The sequence below is a fragment of the Phyllostomus hastatus genome, unplaced genomic scaffold (genome assembly GCF_019186645.2).
Source record: "Phyllostomus hastatus isolate PE091 unplaced genomic scaffold, TTU_PhHast_1.1 phas_scaffold_21, whole genome shotgun sequence".
NCBI classification, from domain to species: domain Eukaryota; kingdom Metazoa; phylum Chordata; class Mammalia; order Chiroptera; family Phyllostomidae; genus Phyllostomus; species Phyllostomus hastatus.
Genome location: NW_025334017.1, coordinates 6620316 through 6640273, shown reverse-complemented (window position 1 = coordinate 6640273; position 19958 = coordinate 6620316). Strand labels below are relative to the sequence as shown.

The 19958-nt window shown below is 36.2% G+C and overlaps 1 protein-coding gene across 6 annotated transcripts in view; it reads right to left on the bottom strand.

Moving 5' to 3' along the window:
• CHD7 (chromodomain helicase DNA binding protein 7) overlaps positions 1–19958 on the bottom strand; it is a 197671-nt gene that overhangs the window by 48399 nt on the left and 129314 nt on the right. For all 6 annotated transcript variants that reach the window (XM_045861487.1, XM_045861490.1, XM_045861491.1 and 3 more), the window contains 4 exons: positions 18255–18392; positions 17148–17213; positions 10938–10993; positions 2081–2195 (listed from right to left, as the gene is read on the bottom strand). In XM_045861487.1, coding sequence (XP_045717443.1) covers positions 2081–2195; positions 10938–10993; positions 17148–17213; positions 18255–18392 — 375 coding nt within the window. The remainder of the gene's footprint in view (positions 1–2080; positions 2196–10937; positions 10994–17147; positions 17214–18254; positions 18393–19958) is intronic.

The window sequence follows — 19958 nt, the reverse complement described above, 5'->3', positions numbered from 1 at the left end:
TTCAACTGCCTCAGGCCTTTACATAGAGTTGATTAGTGAGGCAAAAAATCCATTCAAATTTTCAGTTAATTTAAAATGTTAATATATTAGTGCACTGGCTTTGTCAAAAACTTCTTGATTTAGGCACAAAAATATGTATTATTCACAGACAGCATAAACACTAAAACTTTCTATAAACTGGTTTTGATGACAAATGCTCTCTTTAAGACAACTTATTCTTAAACAGAAGGTGTCATTGCTGAACTTTAATTCTTAACTGTACTCCTAAACATGTCTATCCTTCAAATGATTAATCTATGCATGCCATCATGCATGTGATGCAATTTCCAGTTTCAGTAACCTTTTTGAATAGAGATTTTAATTGGAGCAGATTTATAAGGAAACCTAAGGTGTAACAAAGAATGCAAAAGTGGTGATAGCTTTGCATGGAAAACCTAAATCCAGGAACATCTATGAGAATCGGACAAACGTGTGTGTGTAAAAAAGAAAGTAAGGGAATATACTTTATCCTACTCTGCTAACTCTCAGATTCTCCCTTCAGACCTCCATTCAAGTCCAAACTTAAGATTCCAGTTGACAGGTTACCGGCAAGATAATGCATTTCAACTCTGGTGCAGGTGATGCACAAACAAAGGCCCAAATGCAAAGGCTACAGAGCTGGGACCAGGCACAAGCCCGTAAAATGCACCTGATTCCAGGAAATACGGTCCAAATAAATGTAACGAACAGAATCAGGATTCAAGGCTGTAGGGGAAGTTACCACAGCATGCTTCCCTTTTCCTTGCTACTGATCCATAGAAAAGGTCAGTTGAACATTCAGAGTTTCTTTCTAAAAGGAAGCTAAACGATTTCAACTTGCCCCATGTCACCGACACTTAACCTTAGTTTCATTAAGAAGGGCATGAAAAATAGAACTACCCATTTTTTTCTCAGAAACTGTCCTTTCAAAGAATCACCTAAATATTCTCCAACATGTAAGGAGTGAGTCACATCCGTGTATCTCCATTCCCCTCAGCGCTAACTACTGCACTGCAAAGAAGCTGAATACTCAGAATAACCAAAGTGGTGATTCGGACGTATGTCCAGTAAAACCACCAATCTGATCCCCCAACTAATACAGACTTTACAATCTGTCTGTTGGGAGCATGGAAATCCGATTCCAGGGGAACACGGACTTGCCACCTGGGATTATAAGGATTTTATGACATAAAAGTACTGAACATTCTTCTGTCCCTGCCCCCATCTTTAAAAGAGGTGGGGTGTGAAGTAGCTTGTTAAGCAGGTATTATTTTGCATCAAATTTCACACTTCTTTACATTTTACATTCTGTTAACTCCTTTATGGAGTAGATAGCTAATAAATCAGCAAGTTTAATCTTTCAGTGTGAAGGTTTCTCTTTTAATCTACTTGAGGCTGCAAGTGAAACCAAACTGGTGATCTAAAGTCCAAAGATCCCAGTAAGCAGTTTGTGAAGCACTTTTTAAAATGTACTTGACTATACTGGGGGGAAACTTGGCCCTTCTTAGAAACACATTTTTTTCTTTCCTGCCCCAGGTATGGTTACTTTTTCATCATAATTGATAACCTACGATAAAGGGAGACAGACAATGATATTATGCCAACTTTTACACCACAGCACACCATTTGTAAAAATGAGTCTAGCGAACTCTCTGTAATGAGGCATGGACTTGCACACATACCTTCCCCAATAGAAATAAACTTTTATTTCCTAGAACTTGTATTTAACAATTAGAGTTTTTAACCTGCTAAATCTTAATATAACATTTGTCTACTTACATTTTCCACCATCTACTAACTGTACTTTCATTACAAGATTATAATCATACCATTATATTTCCACATAATAACATAAGGACCAGTATCTTTTCCACTAAGCAACAGGAAGAATGAGAAACTTCCTGTTTACACATTTTTTTAGCAATAACCAGTTACCAATATGCAAGTAACAGCACCAAATGAGGCAAACTAGTTTTTCTTAATAAATTACTGAACTGAAATTCAGAATTCAGAACATTTTAATAAAGTAAACACTTTACAAAATTAACCAGGTGTCTCATACCTCTGAAAGGAATTTGTTCTGGCCCTGCTTTGCCTTAAATCGTTTAATCTTTTGCTGAATTCTCTTATCTTTTTCCAGATCTTCTACAGATGCCCATTGACAATGAAGATAAGAGCTAAAAGAATAAAATAATATACTTGAAACATGTTGAAAATAATTAATCCTTTATTATATCTTTTATTGTTCCTCCCAAATCAACTAAACAGATAATTAGCAAAATAACCTGTTTAATTACTCATAGAGGTTGCTGAGCAACATTCAACATAATTACTAACATTTGAGAATAAGAAAATCAGCAACAGCGCCTAAAGTTTGCCTTCTGTCCTGAGCCCCTAGCTCTCTTATCCACTCCCCACTAAAAAAGAGAGCGAGAGAAAAGATCTAATGACAGGCTGTTTCCATAAGTGAATGGATTACACTTTAATACAAAACAATTAACACTGCAAAGTGGCCTTAACTAGGAATTTATGTTTTGAACGTTTACTGTTAATTAAGAAATAAAAGGTTTTCATTGAGTTAAGAGAATTCAAATTTAAAACAGCAAAGATAAACCTAACTTAGTCCTTTTAGAGAAATCAGGGAGAAAAGGCCCACCGCCCCTCTCTGAACAGCCACGGTCCCAACACACTCCTGTTCAGTTCCTGCCCTCCCCACCCAGCTCTCCCAATCTGAAATGATGTCCCTTGTTTCCTTGTGAATTCTAATGTCCACCCTGTCCTTGCAATAGGTAAGGCCCTTCCCCTTCAGCCTTACCACCACTGGCCTACTCTGAGCACATGCTATGTGTTCTCTAACCTTAACTTTAAGACTTTCCACACTCCCTTTTCCTTCCCCAAAACACACAGGTATAAAGTTAATGTTTTCTGATACTTCTGACATTGTTTGGTATTTCAATATTCTTTTGTACCATCATTCCCTGCCCCTTGATAGCCTCAACTGTCTCTTATTTCTCTCACTAGTCATGACATTATAAAGAAATGTGGTACTTGAATATAAAATGGGGGAATCCAAAATACCTGGGGTTTATTTATAAAAAATTGTGTATTTACTCTTACATGTTTAAACTTCAGTCACCTTCAAAGTACTCTCCATCTGATGCCAAGTACCTATTAAGATGTTCTTTCTGTTGCTCAAAACAGTTTTTGAACTCTTCAATTTTGATGCCTTTTAGGGCTTCTGCCGTTTTTTTGTATCACCTCTTCCAGGAAAATGTTTCCCTTTGAGGACTTTTTTCATCCGGGGAAACAAAAAAAAGGTCACTTGGGGCAAGATTGGGTGAATAGGAAGACTGGGGCATGGGGATCATGTTATTTTTGGTCAAAAAATGCTGAACACTCAGTGTGGACAGGTATGTTCATAAATCACCTATCATGAAATGGGCAAATGTGTTGAAAGAGTCTTCTAAAAAATGCACTGAAGCCAAACACAGCCTCTCACAACAATGCCAGCTAGTACACTGATACAGATGGGTTCCCAGAACAATTACCTAGCAGGGGAGACCTGTACTACAAGGGAGCCGCCATCCAGAAGATAGTTCCTTTTTTAAGGGGGTCCCCCCTCATATATTTCTTTCAAAATCAAGGTAATACTCTCAGAAATTCTGCAGCCATTATAAAATCTTTCAAAAATAATTAATGACATGGAAATACTTAGGATATCAAGTATCATTCACTTATATTTATGTAATGTTGAATTTATGTAATGCATTTTCAAAGGAAGGATTGATTTAGTCCTACAACTCACTGAAGAGATAAGAACTTTAAATATATACATCTTATACTGCTACGATTTGATATAAACCCTATACATTCATATATACAGAGAAAACAGACTAGATGAAAATGCAACAAAATGTTAATAATGATTATTTTGGAGTGGTAAGATTGCAAGTATTTTATTTTTTACTTTCAATTCATATTTCCCAAATTTTCAATGAATACTCAATACTGCTGTAACCAGAGACAAATATGAAAATAACCTTGTCCAGTCTCCTAACTGCTGGGTAGAAAAGAGGTGTGTGCAGTCAGTACTCTTATCTTGGCTGAGGTGCACAGGCCTGTAAAGCACCATCAGTGTGACTGTGACTTGGACACAGGCACCTCTCTCTCTCATAAATGGGGCTGAAATTCTCGGTCAGTGACACTTTTTTATTAAAGAAAGAAAAACCACAGGCTTTTCAACCAAGATCAGAAACAAGGTAAGGATGCCCATTCTCTGAACTATTATTCACTATCATATTCAAGCCATTGGCCAATGCTACTAGATGAGAGAAAACAAGAGGAGCAATAATTGGAAAATAAGGACTACAACTATCTTTTTTGCAGATGATATAATTGCATAACTGAAAAACCCTAGAAAATTAATTCAAAAAATAATTCCAGTAATGTAGCAGGATATAAAATTGAGTCAACAGCTTCCACACACACAATAACCAGTGAGAAGATACAATATTAGAGAAAACTGCTTTTATAATATCAATAAAGATAAAATACTCAGCAATAAGTTTAATAAGAAGTGTGTAAAACTTTATATAAGGACATATTTAAAAATCTCCTAGATAACTTCTGGTCAAGATGACGGCATAGGTAACACGGTTTGCCTCCTCACACAACCACATCAAAAATACAACTAAAAACAATTTTAGGACTGTAAAAATGTACTCCTTAACTATGAAAGAGTTGAAACTGCATTAGCCCTTTGAAGGCAACCACGAGGCTGATGTGGCCTCAGGTGGAAATGAGTTTGACACCCCTGCCCTAGAGCCTGCACAACTATGGGAGAGCTACAAACATGTTGGTCCACCACCACCCTGCTCCCAGACAGCTGATCCTCCACAGAGGGCAGAGGTTTGTGGTCAGTGGTTACAGTCAGTCCTTGCAGCTGACTGGTCTGAGTAAATCCCTCCCACTGACCTGCCAACAGCAATCAAAGCTCAACTACATGAGGAGCGTGTTCTCAGCCCACACTAAAAGTGTACCTTGAGAACCCAGCTTGGGTGAGAGGGAAGGCTGTGCCACTGGACCCTAGAGGACACCTACTATATTAGGCCACACTACCAAGACAGGGAGTCAAAGCAGCTCTACCTAATACATAGAAACAAACACAGGGAGGCTGCCAAAATGAGGAGACAAAGAGACATGGCCCAAATGAAAGAACAAATCAAAACTCCAAAAAACGAGCTAAATGAAATGGAGATAAGCAACCTATTAGATGTGTAATTTAAAACACTGGTTATAAGGATACTCAAGGAACTTGATGAGGCCCTCAACAACAGTAAACAGATTCAGTCAGAAATGAAAGATACACTAATAAAGAACAATTTACAGGAAAACAATAAAGTGGGTGAAGCCAAGAATCAGATAAATGATTTAGAGCATAAAGAAGCAAAAAAAACAGCCCTGGCTGGTGTGGTTCAGCAGATTAAGCACCGGCCTGTGAACCACAGGGTAGTGGGTTTGATTCCCAGTCAGTCACATGCCTGGGTTGCAGGCCAGGTCCCCAGTAGGGGGTGTGCAAAAGGCAACCACACATTGATGTGTCTCTCCCTCTCTTTCCCCCTCCCTTCTCCTCTGTCTAAAAACAAAATAAATAAAACCTTTAAAAAATCATTACTTGCAGAGATTTTTTTTAAAAGCTAAAAACAATCAATCAGAACACCAAGAAGAAAACAGAACAATAATAATAATAATAAAAAAACCCGAGAACAGTATAAGCAGCCTCTGGGACTATTTTAAGTGTTCTAACATTCATATCATAGGGGTGCCAGAAGGAGAAGAAAAAGAGCAAGAAATTGGAAATCTCTTTGAAAAAAATAATGAAAGAAACCTTCCTTAATTTGGTGAAGGAAATAGACATGCAAGTCCAGGAAGTCCCAAATAATATGGATACAAAGAGGCCCATTCCAAAAGACACATCATAATTAAAATGCCACAAGTTAAAAATAAAGAGAGAATCTTAAAAGCAGCAAGAGAAAATCAGTCAGTTACCTACAGAGGCATTCCCATAAGACTATCAGCTGATTTCTCAAAATAAACTTTGCAGTCTAGAAGGGATTGGCAAGAAGTATTCCCAGTGATGAAAAGCAGGAACCTGCAGCCAAGATTGCTCTACCCAGCAAAGCTTCCATTTAAAATCAAAGGGCAGATAAAGAGCTTTCCAGACAGGAAAAAAACTAAAGGAGTTCATCACCACCAAACCATTGTTATATTTCATTCTTATGAAATGTTAAAGAGACTTATTTATGAAAAAGAAGATCAAAACTATGAACAATAAAATAGCAATAAATACATATCTATCAACAATTGAATTTTTAAAAAAAGCTAAGCAAAAGAGAAGAACAGAAACAGAATCACAGATACAGAGAGTTTTTTGATGATTGCCTGATGGGAGGGGCAGGTTGGGGAATGGGTGAATTGGTGAGGGGAGTAAGAAATACAAACAGGTAGTTACAGAATAGCCACAGGGATGTAAAGTACTGTAGAGGAAATGGAGTAGCCAAAAAAACCTATGCATGACTGATGGGCACTAATAAACCTGTGAGGAAAGCAGGGTGCTGGGTGGAGGGCAGCAAAAGGGGAAAAATTGGGACAACTGTAATAACATAATCAATAAAATATAATTAAAATAAATAAATAAAACTCTCCTAACAGATACAAAAATAGAGTCGAACCAATTAGAAAGATATCCTTGTTTTTAGATAGCATGATTCAACATTATGTATTTGCAAATTTAATACAATGTAAATAAAAATATAAACAAGCATTTTTATAGAGCCACACAGGCCTGTATAGGGAAAGTAATGTGCCACTGACTCATGAACTGACAAAGGAGGAGAATAAAGTACAGATGCAGATCCAAATAAATATGTGGCTTTAGTACACAAGAAAGGTTGCTTCTCAAATGGCTGGGGCAAAGAAAGACTTTTAATAACACTGCCAGAACAACAATGTTTGTAAAAGAATAACATTAGAGTCATGCTTTATGCCGTAAAAATAAACACAAGTAGATCAGGCACGTAAACACAGAAAATGAAACCATGCAAGTACTAAAGGAAAACTCACAAATTCCTCTTTAATCTAGGTGTATGGAAGGGTCTTCTAACTATAAGTCAAAAGCCAGCTCTAATAAAGGAAAAGATTAATAAATATAACTATATAAATATATTTTTAAAATTTACAATGCAATAAATAACAAAGTCAAAAGACAATTGAACCTGGGATAAAAAGGCAGTTGCAATATAGAACACGGAGGACTAATATCCCACGCAGATAAAGAACTCTTAAAAACTGAGGAAAGCACAATAGAAAAATGGGCAAAAGACATGAACAAACAACTGACAACACGAGACATAAAAAAAGCCATTAAATTTAGAAAATATGTTCTACTTCCTTCGTAACAAAAGAAAATGGTAATTGGAACTATACTGAAATACAATTTCTCACAAAAAGTAAAAAGTGACACTATGTTGGGAAGACTGTGGGCAAATAGGAACTATACGCTGTGGACGGGAAACCTGACACAACCCTATGAAAGGAAATGTGGCAATAACAGAACTACATCTACCTCTGGCTTTTTGTTCTAGCAATTCCACTTCTAGGAATTTACCCCAATGCTATGCCTCCAACAATTCGAAAATAAACAGCCATGAAAATATACACAGCAGCATTCTCTGTAACTGTAAAATATCAGAAGCATTTACATAGGAGACTAGCTAAATAAGCTATGATACAGCCATGCAATGGAGTACTACACAGCTGTAACAATGAATGAGGAAGACCTTATGAACTGATCGGGCAAGTAATTTTCAGAACACAGTATTGTGAAGAAACCAAAGTGAAAATGTGTACTGCTAGTATGCTATTCTTTATGTACAAAAAACAAGGAGAAAAAAGACACACTATCATATTTTTATATGTAATATTTATATAACATATATGTAATACTTATATAATATTTATACTATAATGTAATTGTGTACATGATATTTATATAACATGTTATATTATGTACAATATATAATATACGTATGTAATGTTCATACATACATATCTATGCACGTTCATGGCAAAATTTTGGAAAGGATTAATGTGGGATTAGTAAGAAAGCAAATAGGAATGGGGTAGAAAAGAAGAATAACACTTTTTTTGAGTATCCTTTTGTGTACAATTCTGAATTTTGAACTTGTGAATATTTCATGAACTTGAATTATATATGTATCAATAAAGATAGGGATGAGGAGCCAAAATGGAATACAAATACAAACAGAAACTAACAACCCAAACTGAGTATCAAATAAATAACAACCACACTGAAAGGAGTCAGGAGGAGGAAAAGAAACCAAGGACATTTTGAAAAGTATTGTACTTAGCCTCTGTATCCTCAGGCTAAATTTAAAAAGCTCTAAACAAATACCAAATGAGTTCGTTGGTAGGCTTTTCATCGAAATATGTTCCAGGAATTTAGAAACCACTGCCTATATATTTTAGGATTCACAAATAAGCAAATACACTATAGAGAATAAGAGCCAGGTTTCTTGTGGTTGAAGAAGGGAGTTATTAATATTCAAAGGGGAAAGATGGAATGAACCCTGTAATGTTGAAATAAATTTGGACATTATTAATACAAAGTCATTGTTTTTCACCATTGTTAGGCTGGTAGTAAGGTAGAGGTGTGTGTATATGTAATTATATCTGTGCATAACATGTGTCACGCATTATATGTCACATATACATAAACATGTCCACACATGTATGTGTACATACACAGAAAGATGCCCCTCCTAATCCTAGAGGCTTAGAAGGACTCCCCAGGAGCAACAAGCACACCTACTACCCAAATCTTGGTTCCTAAATGCCCTTCTCTAGTAAAAATAACCAAGACACCTTGGAGAAATAACTGATTCCAAGATTTAAACAGGAAAATTACAAGATGAGGGCAGAGCATCCTCCTGTGCCAGAAAGTAAGGAAGCTCTCAAAGGACAGGGACAAGGCAAAAGGAGAGAGAAGCCAGTATGAGGGACTCCCAATGGCCAAATGTAGAATAATGGGAGCAAAGTAATGATGACATGATAATAAAGAATTATGACCAACTGAATAAGGTAAAATGCTACAAGTCTGCACTGCTATAATAAATAAGCAAATGGGTAAAAAGGTAAACTCTTCCTTATAGTTGAAACCCAACTAATAAATGTAGGAGTGATGAAATTAGTAAATCACCACTTAACAGCCATTACCGTATTTAATAATCTCAAAGTATCTTCCTACAAAGGTATTATAGGAAGGTAAATAAAAGGTATTTTATTTACAAAAAGAAAAATAAATCCTTTATAGTATTTTTGCATTTTTTTCCTGTAAATCTAAAATTACGTCAAAATAAAAAGTTAACAGAGACTGTTAACTTTATGGAAATCCTAATTTCTCACGGATCTCAATAATATAAGATAAAAAACTGTTTTCTTCAGAACCATCTGTGACTGACAAAGGATGACTGGTCTCCCCGGGCCAGGCAGTGGTCCTTGGTCAGGGTCACTGGGAACTCCTCTGGGATTGTGTACAGGCCACATCAGATGTTGTCCACGAGTCCAGCACCCTGGTTCCACTGCTCCACACTGATTTGGTGGATGCCTACCTACTAGTACCCTTTTTTGGTAAGCAATACTTAAACATCTTTGCTTTGAATTCAATTTGGTAAATGTGCCAGAGAATTCACTCTCTTCTCTGGCTTACTTCATTATCTCTTCCTTACCTACTCATACTTCTTTCTTTATACAATTATATAAAATCATATCATATGTATAATTTCCATCTGTGTACTCCCCATGCTGAGTATAAAATGACATTTAATGTTGACCGAGCATTTTTTTATCGCCAGACTCTGTATTTCCTTATACTCTCATAACACTGATAAGACACTTCCTCATCTTACTTGCTAAAAGGTTTTGCTCACAAAACTTCAGAAATGTATCAGTTCATTAACACCACGCCAAGTGCAACAAGGGAGAATGATAGAAAGCATGAGGCCTGATACTTTTATCAGCTAGGGTAAATTTTACATTTTCTTAGGCTGTTTTGACAGTGACTCCCAAAAGCCTCTCTTTAAACCCTAGAAATGTATTAATATATGGTACTTGAGTTCCTTTCCTTAAAATGTTTAAAGCAAATTTAATGTTTATGTTATCAATTAATATTTTTGTCTTTGTTCTGAAAATGTTGCTTAGGTTAGGAAATGGCTTAGGCTTCTTCAGCAAGATGACTATTGATCCTGAAAACAATGCTGCCTCATCAAAATGTATGTTTGGTCCCCGTGTTCTGCCTACATCTACAATGCAGAACAACTCGCTGCATTTTCATTTCAGGTTTTTAAAAGTTATGCAATTCAAATTCACTAAACAAAAGTTAGAAACAAAGACAGATAAACAGAGCTCACTGCATTTCAAAATGTGGGTGATGTCACAGTATTCTAGAGCTTTTGCCTGACAGATGAGTTCTAGTCTCAAGTGCCTGGCGTTCCACGCACAGATGAAGGGAGGAGGGGCAGCCCCACAGAATCTATTCTCAGAAGACAGAAGAGTATTGTTACTCACTTTTCTCTTACTGTATGAGATTTCATCCCCTCTAAAAAGAACTTCTTAGTTACACATGAAAGTTAGTCAACTTTTATACCCACTATACATTTTCCCAGAAAAATTTAATTCATAAAATATCAGAAGCTACTAGGCAATGGTCTTTAAAGTTCTAAATAAATCACACCATAGTTTCCCAATTCCTGATTATTTTTTATTTTCCCACTATTTTGAAACCATTATTTAGTACGTTGGAAATATATTCCCCAATTTAAAAAAAATCACAATCTACTTACAAGTTTTTGTATTTCACATAGAATTCCTCAACTTCTATCTCCTCTCCAGATTCCTTCTGCAACAAAAGACAATTTCAGGCACATATTTAAAACCATCTACTAGAATATGCCAAAAGTAATGATTTACTCCTGTATAAAGATAAAATGGGGATGGCAAAAGTAGCGCAGGGCACTGCTGTCAAGATGAGCACGTTGGGGGCTGGTAGGTGGCCACTGCGGCACACGGAGGCCCGTGCACGTTACTTGACGTGCTATAGCTTCTAAGACATGAATCATTTTAACTCCTCCCTAACCACATGCAGCTTCATTCACAACAACCTGACCCCAAATCTGGCTTTCTGCCAAACCCACAGTGTTAAGTAGACGCCAAGTGTACCATTTTCTCAGGCAGCAGCCAATTAGCAACTGCTCTCCTGAATGCCATATGTATTATTTTTGGCTGCCTCATAGCAACTTTACATTGTGGGTTTTGTAATGTTTTAAAATATTTAAAAGACATTTATTCCTCTATATAGTTAATAACTCTAAACAAGAAACCATATAAAACTAAACCTTGTGCTTATGCTGTAATTTCAGTGCATCGCTATTCACAGTTTTAGTTTTACTCAGTGGTACAATTAAAATCTCTCAGACAAGATGTCTCACATACGTAGCAGCCAAATAAAATTAACACTCCAATACTAGATTTAGGTAAGGTTAAAATTGTGATACACATCAGCCAAGTCAAGAGTTCAGTGGTCAGATTATCAGTGACTTCTCCCTTGATCCTACTGACTGCAGCATATGCAAAAGATACGACTCTCATGACTTTTTAAGTATCTCTTTCGGTATTTTTTTTCTTTTTGGTTTTAGGCTATTAAACAAGTCATAATGTATAATTTTCTTCTGGAACATTTGATCAGATAAATCGGGGATGTAAATATAAACACTACTTACAGATGTTCAGGAATTGGTTTTACACTCTTACAACTGCACACAAGCCTGCCTTGAGGGTCACATTTGGCCAAGCTGTCTCAGAAATGCGGCAAAGGAAATTCAGGCAAGTGGGAACATGACAGAGGACAAATAAAGGAGCAGACTTCTACTAGATGACAGACTAGCAGAGGATCTATCCAAAGACACTAGTTTCTCTCAATTCTTAATCTTCAAACTATTGCCAAAAACTGTGTAAACTTAAACTTTTCTTCGAAATTCCCACATGTATTAGTTAAACCTAAATTTGAGACCGTTTTTCTACCTACCTACAGATCACCAAGAAGAAGACAGTCCTCAGGAGTGTGGTCAAAACCCATAACATCAGGTTTGGCCCTAATGGAGCTATAAATGGTAGTAACCATAAAGCAGCTCCTTAAACCAATGTATTCAGAACACCATCTATGTTCCAGACTTTTAGTTGCCCAAAATAGAAAGAAATGTTTGCTGCATGCCTTCAAGAGCCAGCAACATAAATTTGGAATTAATTTAGAGATAAATTCCAGCCAAATATAGTGATCTACCTTACTTTTTTTTGTCCCAACATAACCTCATTTTACTCCCACATGTCAGCAGTGATTTCAAGGTAGGTTAATATTATGTGCAGAACTGGAGATTCGGGTAGAAAGGCAAAGATAAGACAGTAGACAACCAGAGAAAATGGAAAACCAAGGTGAGTCGACATCTTTTTAAAAATATTTTATTTATTATTTATTTTTAGAGAAAGAGGAAGGGAGGGAGAAAGAGAGGGAGAGAAGCATCAGTGTGTGGTTGCCTCTCACATGGCCTCCACTGGGGACTTGGCCTGCAACCCAGGCATGTGCCCTGGCTGAGAATCGAACAGGCAACCCTTTGGTTTGCAGCCTGCACTCAATCCACTGAGCTACACCAGTCAGGGCAAGTCTACATTTTTTGATGCTTCCCATAGCATATCATGAAATTTAAACCTAGAATGGAATTCCAATGGCTGGTCTACTGTTTTTACTTTTTTGACACTATATTTTTTCCATCCTGAAAGGGTTTTTCAGAATTGAATTATGTTGTGTTTGAGGTAGTAAAAAGACAAACTTTATCATTTCTATGCTCTATTATTTCCTGATTCCACTCTTCCCAATCTTTCCTTCTGTACTGTCCTCTCTACCTCACTCGAACTGGTCTCATCATCCCACAAATTCAAAGTGGGCACAAAGCACACAGGATCAACTCTTGAACATCAGAGATAGTTTTCATTGTGTCTCAATTCTGTCCCCAGAAAGCTCTGACTCTTGCAGCCACTAACCGTCTGTCCCTGACCCTCGCTAATACCCACTTTCTTGTCACAATCAGCTATCCCTTGGGGAACCTGATGTGGAGATGTTTAACAAGAGGTCTAGAGCTTTCTTGGAGGAAGCAGTTAGGTTCTGAGACCTCATGTAGTAGCACCTGGAGCTGGTGCAGAATTGTCCTAGGGCCTATTCCTTTTGGATGTTCCAAAAATTATAAGCCTGTACTTTAACTGACCACACATATTGAATCACCTTCTTACGCCTAGAACAACAAATAGAACTCTTTGGTAATCTTTATTTCATATAAATATGACCATGCTGACCTCTTTTGCACTACTAACAGCAAAACAATTAACAACTTTGTGAGAATTCATAAGTCCTCATTAGCATTATTTTTTCCAAATGGTAGTCAGTTTGACCAGCCTCCGGTGACAGTCAAAAACAGCTCCAACCCCTACCCCCAATGCCTTTAATTTTCAGAAACCATTTTATAACAGGCATATACAGTAAATAACTAAGTCAAGATACTATTTCTGCCCAAACCAAAAAAATCCACTCAAATTTATTCCTTGGGCAATTACAATTAAATTAAGCAGTCCTCTAAAGTAATTCTATGTGTTCAACAGAATAACTTGAGAAATATGTATATCTGTTCATTAGACTCTAAAACTAGTCTATCAAAATCTGTATTATTCATATGATAATTAAAGTTCCAAACATATTAAACCATTTTTGTCTCACTGTTCACAGGAACCAAAAACCTTGACCGGGCAATAAAGAGACTCTTCCCATCACCTGGATTTTAAAACAGCATCGACAAATGATAATCTTGTAGCCTGAAAGAATGAATGACCTTTCCTAAGCATCTTATTACTAAATTAGGAAATCACTCTGGAGAAACAAACCTACACCACAGTATTAAAAAGATAAAACCCTGTTAATGCACAAAAGAATAAGAAAGTCCACAGTAAAGTATCAATAAAGCAATGGTATGAACCCTTCCTGCTTCTGGCCCAACCCACCAGATAGTCTACCTGAGATGCCAAATCATAGGTTCACTTAAGGAGAAAACAAGGGCACTAGAAGAAATGTGATGATGAGTTTTGCCTTCCTTATACTCTACTTTTTTGTTATTGAGTTCACCTAAAGAGTATTAAAACAAAAATCTTGGAATTTAGAATAAGCTCTTAAAAAGAAAATATGCCATGTAAAGAAAAATAAAGAATTTTAAAGAATATAGTCAGAATTGACTGAAAGGGCTACACAATGACTAAACAGGGAAAACAAAAGAATTGAACTTTACACCATCCAAATGTCCACTCTTAAACCTACTTCAAAGTTCAAAGACAAGTATCAACGATATCCCTTCCACTGGATCTCACCCACATTAATACGGGTTTAGAACAACACAAATGCCTGAGCTGCCCACGTTGAACATGAGGTGCTGAATTAGGGAGGCTCTGCCAGATGCACTCTGTGAGTTTGCTGACTCCAGTTCACAACAGATCTTCCTCTGGCTACAGTGATGAGGTCAGCTGACTTTGAAAACCACAAACTGAGTCCCCACTATGTGTCAGCACCATGCAGGGTCGGCTTTGAGAGCTCACAGCCAATTTCTACAGTACTGCCAGGGGAGATAAAGGCACCTTCTCACAGTCACTTCTTCAATTATTCATGGTAATAGGAAACAGAACAGCAGGCATAGCTAGAATCCACAGGATAGTCTTCAGTTTCCTTTTGTTTCTATTTGCCAAACTCTCCTCCAATATTATTAAAACTGATAACTAATGTAACTATTTTGAGAACATTAGCAGTTTAAAAAGTTAGTACCTGCTAATGTGTACAACCTTCTAATGGTTTTTTATTGTCCTTTATGAAATACCAATAATCTAAGCAATTTGGTGAGCTCCACATCTCCTCTCTACTTTAATTGTACCTCAAGGCCTAGTTCCCCTTCCAGAGAGATGTTTCCATTAGTTTTCTCTATCCTGAAATCCACCAACTCAAGAAATACTCCACCCTCATGTGCAATTATAGTAATTTTAAATTTACGTGATAAGATAAACCTGGTCATCTGTAAATAGTAATATCTATTCCTAATATGGGCACCTATCTTTAAAAGGAGAATGACAAGAGGAAAAAAAAGACAAGGAAAAAAGAAAAAGCCCTAAAGTGGGCTAAATAAATAAATAAATAAAGCAATGTCCTACATAATGCATAGTCTAAGTAGCTCTGAATAATACAGCTAATTATAATTTGCAACCCCCAAACCTGCTGAGTTCGCCTGAGTATGAAGCACTTTTAACTGAATGAAAATTAATATATCCCATCCAAACCACAAGCTATTTACTCAAACAAGTCACTTCAATTCAGTGAAGGGGATTATGCTTTAAAGCATGTCAAGCATTTAAATTTCACCATATATCTACAATGCACAAACAGTTCTAGAGTCATTAGTAGGACAAAAGCCACCACCTTTCTAATGAGTTAAATAACACTCATTTCTGCTTGAACAGGTGGGAAATTTGGTTGAGATTTAATTCATCTAAGAGGAAATCTTCATGTTCAAAGAGTCACCAGATAGCTACTCCACACACCCTCATGCTCCCTACACTCAATTTGAATTTGAATAATAGAAAAGCAAACAGTATTGCAATAAGGTAAAGAGAAGTTTACTGCTGGTGCCCTAACATTTTCAAGGATCTCTAGATAGGAGTAGTATTTGAGTAGCAAAGGTTTCCTATTTGATAAGCTTGGGATCTCACTTTAAGACCCATAATCCCTCCATTCCTATCTCTCTCAAGGGGAACTTTGTATATATTTTACTTTGAAAATAGATTTATTTTACATGTCAAGACAATGAGATTGTACTTCCACTCACCTTGAAAACAGAAAAAAAGAACTGTGCATTCGACCATAATTCAAGCTGAAAGACTGACACCTATATCTAAAGGAGAACACTTTCTAGAGATGCCAAAAATTGTATGCCAGATTATGTAAATACACCTGGATACCTATGCAATTTTTCAAACTAAATAAAGCATTTTCTCAAACTGGGCAAGAAGAGAGACAGCTGGGATGAAACCAAAATCTCAATCAGTAAAAGAAAGCACAGTGTTACTAAAATTCTCTGACACAAGGTATGTATCCCTCAATGACAAAGTCATCAGACTAGCAACAGGTACTTAGAGCTCATCTTTACAGGTCAACATGAATTTTTAATAATTTTGAAGAATAAGTCACAATATCTTCAAAATATCATACTGAAAATAGTCTAGCATTTCACCTTTGTACTGACAAAAAGATATTAATGAATATTTTAATTGTATGTAAAAATGTTATGAAAAGTAAGAGAAAACACCTACTCCCTAACCTATTAAACTTCTATGGGGGTGGGGAGGTAGGGGAGGGCAAGAAACCTTCTCCCTAAGGGAAATGAGAGGTCATGTTAATGACTTTTATGAATAATATTTATGAAAAAGGCAGCCTATAATGCTAAAAGTCCTACAGATTTGTTTGAGACTTGTGGGTTTCTTGCCTACTCTAAAAGGTGTAATAAAACATTGGTTGGTTGATGTATTTTAATTTCATTTGGGGTGAATATCCCAAAGGTTTATATTGGGCTATAGATCAGATAGTATAAGAAATATCACCAGAAGTTTTATTTTCCAATAGTGCATTAAAAAAATTATTCACTGATTTGAAGAGATAGAGAGGAAGAGGGAGAGAGAGGCGGAGGGAGAGAGAGAGCAACATTGATTTGTTGTTCCACTTATTCATGCATTCATTGGCTGTTTCTTGTATGTGTCCTGACCAGGGATCATACTGGCAACTAGCATATCGGGATGGTACTCTAACCAACTGGGCTACTCAGCCATGACCAATAGTGAAATTTTTAAAAGAAATTAAAAAGCAAAAAATAATTTAAAGAATCACACATACACCACAGGTTTTAATCACAAATGGCGCTTACCTGTTTTTTCACTGAACGACTACTCATGATTTTTTCTACCACAGGACCTTCTGCATCAACAGATTCCTAAAAAATAAAGTAGAATGAATCCACCCACATGGAAGACTTCATTATAAGCCATAAAAGCAAGAAATCATTCCCTTTTAGCATTTACCTCCATACCCTTTAAATTCATATCCTTTAAAACACTGGGTGCAAAGTCAGTGGGAAAAAATTATTGAAAACAAAATCTCACTCTGCACAAAGACAAAAGGAAGATCTGTTTTCATTACTTCATGATTATGGTTTAATTATGTGGTCTAGCATGGATCCCTAAAGCTAGAGAGCATTCAGAAACTCCAGCTGCCAAAAGAAAATCATCTCTGCATGAGAGCAAGTCAAAAATATAAGTTTTCTTCATTTATACCCATGGGGTAAATATACTCATCATTCTGTTATTGTAGGCAGCTTTTATCTATGGAGGTCACATAAAACATTACATAATAATCTAACAGCACACAGATTATCAAATAAAATACAAAACTCCATTTCATGTACTTTTCTATGAGTTACCAGTTTGTTAACTAAACTACAGTTATGGTAAGAAAAAGAAATTCTTTTTTTAATTCTTTACAATAATCAATTCTACATTACTAAACATATTTTACACAAACTATTTTATCCATCATTTACAATGCACAGAGAATAAAGTATGCCCTGCTGGGTACTACAAGGCAGTAATTTCATAAAGGGGCTCTTACGGTGCCTAACAGCAGGAGACAAGCTTGAGTGGTTTATTAAAGTCCCAGAAGCTACAGCACTGAATTCTCAGAGGTAAATTCAGCCTCCTTGAATCCTAGTTCTGACTCTTCCTCATCAGAGACCATTAATTCTTCAAAATTGTGTAAAATTTCCTATCACAGGCTTGTATAAAAATACATTTCAGTGAACCAGGCTTTTTAAAAAATATTGCTAAATAATTCATTTCCCATAGCACATCAGCCAACATTAGATGAATGTTCCCCAGCCCCAAGTCCAGTGCTCCAGTGGAACTTTTCAGGTACCAGCTACAAAATTCCAGCGCATCATTCCAAATGTGGTAGGAACCACACAAATCTGGACGCTAACCTGCTGCTCTGACTGTGAGGTGTTTGAGGGGGAGTCTCTCCCAGCAGCATCTGCATCATCTGCCTCCTCATCAGAAATCTTGAACTCCAAGTCTTCAGTGTATCGCTTCCTCTTCACTTGCCTGCTGGACCGTCTCTTCTAAAACACAAATCCAACGAAGTGAGTTGCAAAGCAATGCACTGATATGCTTTTTAACTTCCCAAGATGGTGAGGTGGATATTTTTAGAAATTAATCCTAGAAAAAAAGCTAGCTTTAACCCTATAGATCACATTAAGAGACTGTAGTGACAATGAATATAATGGAAATGGGGGTGCATTTGGAGACGGGGCAGGGCGGGGGGATCTTCAGTCAGCTGCCTGGGACAGCTGTGGCTCTGCCACTCCCAACTACCTAATCTTCAACCAGGAGATGGAAATAGCAGCAAATCTTATTCACCACTCAACCAGCGTATTGCTCAACAGTGAAGGCAACACCGAGGCTGGGTGATGGATATAATATTCTCTCTTCTTTTGTACATTTAAAATTTTACCCATAATAAAAAGTCCAAAAAGCGGTCACTGGAAAATAATCAATTATTATTTTCTAATTATAAAGTTCTATATAAATACTATTATAATATTATCCAAGGCCCCATAATATTTCAAAGGGTTATTTAAATAGAAAACTTACATTTTAATCTTGGTCCTAAAAGAAATGGTTTGAAATTTTTGAAGATGAAGGAATGAATATCAGAATTTATAATGAATGGTTATGACAAGTAATTTTACTTAAAAAAACTTTTTTTTTCCACTCTGATTAAAATGTAAAAGACTGGTAATGGTTAGTATTAGGATTATTGGTAAAACAGGCCCTCTCCCATTCCGGTGGTCAAAATAGAACCTGGTGTGTCTTTGCAGCACAAGCACAGTGTGGTCGCAGCTTTCCAAGTTTAAAACATGCCCACCCTTTGACCCAGCAATTGCACTTCTGCTAAGTTATATAACATATCTGCAGGATATCTGCAAGATAAATTGTGAAATACAAAAGAAAAGCAAGTTACATAGTAAGTAGCTTATAATTCTAAAGTAACAAACAACTTGCATATTTATATGTGAGGCTCAATCATCAATACAGGGGTGGGCAAAAGCAGGTTTAAATTACCAGCCATCATTACCTAAAAGATAAATCACTAGTAAGGATACAAAATAATAACAATGATAACAATAAGATAATACAAATAAATAATATAGTAATTAATAAATAATAATATAAGAATAAACTGTTTTGTGTACTTACAACTGAAAACCTCCTTTGCCAACCCCTGTATGTAAACTCCTCACGACAAACACACTGTATGACTCAATGAATATTTACTAAAAAAAATGAACGTATAATATGTATGTTTTCAAAGCAGAAAACAATGTGAAAAGACATACAAGTTGTTAACAGCTATTAATTCTGGGGAGAGAAGTTAAAGGAGCAGAAGGAAAACAGTTTTGTACATTTTATTCAAAACAATTCTATATTGTTTAATCTTTCTGCTAAAAAATTAGTTTTGCCAGTTAATTACAAATGGGGAAAAATAATCTTTTCATTAATATGTTGTTACAAAATCTAAGACAGCTCTAAAATGAGATGTTTTAAATCCCTGATAAATACAAGATTATAACCTACAAATGAGTTTGTAAAGCACAAAGAAGAAATGAAAATATTAAGTAACTCAA